The sequence below is a fragment of the Esox lucius genome, chromosome 21 (genome assembly GCF_011004845.1).
Source record: "Esox lucius isolate fEsoLuc1 chromosome 21, fEsoLuc1.pri, whole genome shotgun sequence".
Classification (NCBI taxonomy): domain Eukaryota; kingdom Metazoa; phylum Chordata; class Actinopteri; order Esociformes; family Esocidae; genus Esox; species Esox lucius.
Genome location: NC_047589.1, coordinates 20027165 through 20030966, shown reverse-complemented (window position 1 = coordinate 20030966; position 3802 = coordinate 20027165). Strand labels below are relative to the sequence as shown.

Below are 3802 nucleotides of genomic sequence, written 5' to 3'. Positions count from 1 at the left end.
AAAATAACAGCACTTTCAGAGTTCAATCCCCCTATTTCATCCAAGCATAAGTATTGGGACATCTGACTCACAGGTGTTTCTATTTGATCATGCGTTTCCTGTTGCATTGATTGTCCAAACATGAAAGAGCTGCAAATGTGTAGTCTCAGTTGTATCCTTTGCTTTTGTATCCTCTGCTTTTGATGTCAGTAGGCATAATCCAACACTTAGACTAGGGAGGTGTCTATAATAGAAAAGCAAGTAATTTGGATGTTAAAAGAAAAGTGGAACTCAATTAGAGCAATAGCACCCCCCCCAAATGTTGACTTTACTTTGTCAATATTATTATGGGGCACTCTATGGTCACTGTTCAGTCCAACTCTGCATCTCCTCCCAAAATCCTCTGAAAATAAAACAGCAGTGGAGCAGCAAAGGGTAATTGGAAATAGAAAGCAAGACCAGCTGATTTACATGAATTCGTGTCACAGGAGCCACCAGGGCAGGGTGAGTATAACGCAACCCTTCCTTCTCTGGAGCCTGAGTCACATGAGTCGCCTCCCCTTATTCTTAAACATACAGTGAACATAACCATTAACAGTAAATAGCAATACAATCTGAACCTTAGCTCAAGGCTATCATAGCCCTTTTTTCTAACCGGCAATAACTCCTTATTTTTCCAAGACATGGGTTACTATTTGTGAGGACTACACACACACACCCACGTTGTTTTAAGGAAGCAGAGCTAACACAAGTGTGTTAACGCAATTGGTTGGCCAGTCAACCAGTCACCACTGGGATCACCGTTTGCTGACATCTGGTTGACCCAACTTCAGGATCAGGACCAGTGAGATTAGAGAGAGGGCCACTGACTGACCCTGACCCCTGACTGCCTATCTTTTCTACCCTCTTATAACTAAACCATTAAACTTTCCAAAATCTCAGACTCTGCTGCTTGTTTTGGCAGTAGCAGCCTTAAAGACCTAGTCAGAATGACATTTCCATTTAAATCAATGTACATTTTAAATAAGAAAAGGAACCAGGCATGCCCAGTTCAGCCAGCACGCAATAAGTTGGGATGAATGTTGTTGGATTGTCGGTATAGCGTCTCGACATTAGATAATTTTGTCATGCATAAACATCACGCCATGTTTAAATAATTTGCTAGACAACATTAAGCATGATGTTACACTGACTGAACGTTTCTTATTAAGATTACTTCCACCACAAATAGCATCTATGAACTGTATGGCTTTTGCCACTGGCTGTTTTAACAGATTATTAGCCAGTAATAGGCTTACTAGTATCTACTAACTTACTACTTGGAATTTGCGGTCCAAGAAGAGCAAATGTAAAAATACAAGCCTGTTAACTCTATATCAACCTACCGCACTCGCCATTGGTGGATTGCAAGTGACATAGAACTATGTACCAATACCAGACTGTTGGTTACATGTGTTTTTTTGCGTGAGCATGTAAATTTGACACACTCAATAATGCCACCCTATGGTTGATCTGAATGTGCCTGCACTCGTTAAGTCCTGGCATTATTTATGAATTTTTTTAATAATATGATTATCTGTGTTGTGTGTGAATATGTGCCATGTTCACTTGTTTACTGGTAAGTTCCATGTAAGTTCCAACTGAATAGATATTAGATTTTTTGTATAAGGTCTTAAAATCAGACATAAAAAAAATGCTTGTGTCATGTAATTAGGCAAGCCCATTCATTATTTTGCAAACTCAAAAGAACTTTGCTCATGGAGGCTGCATCATTGAACACTCACTGGAAGGGGGCCACTGGAGGGTCTAATTAGCCCTTACATCCTTGATGATCTTCACTCCCTCAGCAATTGGGACACTTGTGGAAATCCCTGAGGCACGCGTTAACATGCAAATGGAGGGCCAAGGGTGGAGTGGAGGAAGGAGCAGTTCATTTGGGGATTTTGCCTACAGTAGGTCACACAGGGTGAGTGTCATGAGCAAAGTTGACATGTTTAGAGGCTTGTTGTAATGCCACTATGAGGCCTATTGACATGGCATTACAGGACTCCTCTTGGTTATGACATCCATTTCCCCAGTTTACTTATTCCTTTGGTTATATGGATTAAATATATACACATATATATATATATATATATATATATATATATATATATATACATATCTGTCCAAATATATGAAGAAAATATAAATAAAACATATTTGAAACAACCATTCAGTCAATCGTATTTATTTTAATAAAATCCTTTTTACATTAGCAGTTGTTACAAAGCACTTTAGGTTGTGTAGGCATAACTATAAAGCCCCAAGGCCAATAAATGCAAATGCAAAAGTGCACACTCTATAACAGGCAGGATATGGTGTTGCAGCTGTTTCTGTAGAATACCCTTTGTTTTGTTCCAGGTAGAATATTTTCTCGTTCTATCTGATCTAGAATAAAGTTTTTTTTGAGAATGCAGATAGTAAATCAACAAATATTAGAGTCCAAACACAGGACTCATAGTCCAATTTCACAGGACTCACATATCAAACCTGTACATCTGTTTGAGTAGTGCCCACTTGAGGGTTTTTATAGGACAATGTCTTGCTACCATTGACTGAGACGTGGTTTTCCAGACACGGCACATGTCTCACAAGCAGTTTCCTGAAATGATTCTGGAATTTTCTCCCCACAAAAGTGTAGAAGATCGGATTGATGCAGTAGTACAGATATGTGATCATACGAGTAATGTGAAGTGCTTGGTCAAGTTGAAGGATTTTGTCACATTCATCATTTACATTCAGGTAAAGCATCAACACCACATTATAGGGAGTCCAGCATAGGAAGAACAGCAGCACTATGACAAATATGAGTCTCACTGTCCTGTACTTGTTCGTCATCCTGGAGGAGATGACCGTCATGGCAATTCTAATGTAGCAGTAGAAAACAATAATGAGAGGAAATAGGAAAAAGAAACCAAACTGTAGATATCTTCCCGACAGCTTGAACATCTCAAAGCCGGTAGCAACTTCGTCGCACACAAACCCCTGAATAAAATGATATTTCTGGTCATAGAGCAGTAATGGATTGATGCAGGCCAGGGAACTGATAGCCCACACAGCTGCTGAGGACCCCATAGCATAAATCCTTGTTCGAAGCCTAGTGGACGGCACAGCATATACCACAGCCAGGTACCGGTCAAAGGTCAAGAGAGTCAGGAACAAGATGGAGCTGTAGAAACCCAGGAAGTAGATGCTGACCACGATCTTGCACCAGACCCGTCCAAAGATCCATTCAGACATATGGTGGTACACGGCCCAGAAGGGCAGGCCAAATGTAAAGATCAGATCTGAAATTACAAGGTTGAGAAGGAAGATGTTGCCCACAGTGTTGAGTTTCTCATACTTGCAGATGATGTAGAGGACCAAGCTGTTTCCCACCAAGCTTAAGGTAAAGAGCAGCAGATAGTATGTGGAGAGGTTGACCCCAAAGTCGTGGTTCATTTCTCTGTTACAATAAAAAACTTCTTCCTCTGTGCTGTCCATATAATCCTCAGTTGTCATCACAGTTGAGTAGTTTGTTTCCATTTCTATCCCTGGGTTTGTTTTCTCTCTCTGGGTTTGTAAAACCTGTCAAAAAAAGTTACAGGTCTTACAGAATAACTTTCAATTGGAGAAATTGAGACAGGATTGTATTAAATTGAGAAAGGATAACTAATGTTTCGCTGACTTACCCCAAAACTTTTGGTTGGAGTGTTTTGCTAGCTGCATGTAAAGGGAAGAGCCTCTCACTCCGTTACAACTCAGCCTAGGTTAAGAAATACACTGGGTGTGTGTGCTATAT

General features: G+C 40.1%; 1 protein-coding gene across 1 annotated transcript; it reads right to left on the bottom strand.

Moving 5' to 3' along the window:
- Positions 1-2241: 2241 nt before the first annotated feature.
- Positions 2242-3761, bottom strand: LOC105019471 (C-C chemokine receptor type 3-like). Its single transcript, XM_010885690.2, has 2 exons — positions 3693-3761; positions 2242-3588 (listed from the first exon to the last, which is right to left on the bottom strand). Exon 2 carries the CDS (start codon positions 3544-3546, stop codon positions 2506-2508), a length of 1041 nt encoding a protein of 346 aa, XP_010883992.1. The 5' UTR covers positions 3547-3588; positions 3693-3761; the 3' UTR covers positions 2242-2505.
- Between the last annotated feature and the right edge of the window lie 41 nt (positions 3762-3802).

Coding starts and splice junctions, on each gene's coding strand:
- LOC105019471 (XM_010885690.2), bottom strand. CDS start 3,546: ATGGAAACAAACTACTCAACTGTGATGACAACTGAGGATTATATGGAC.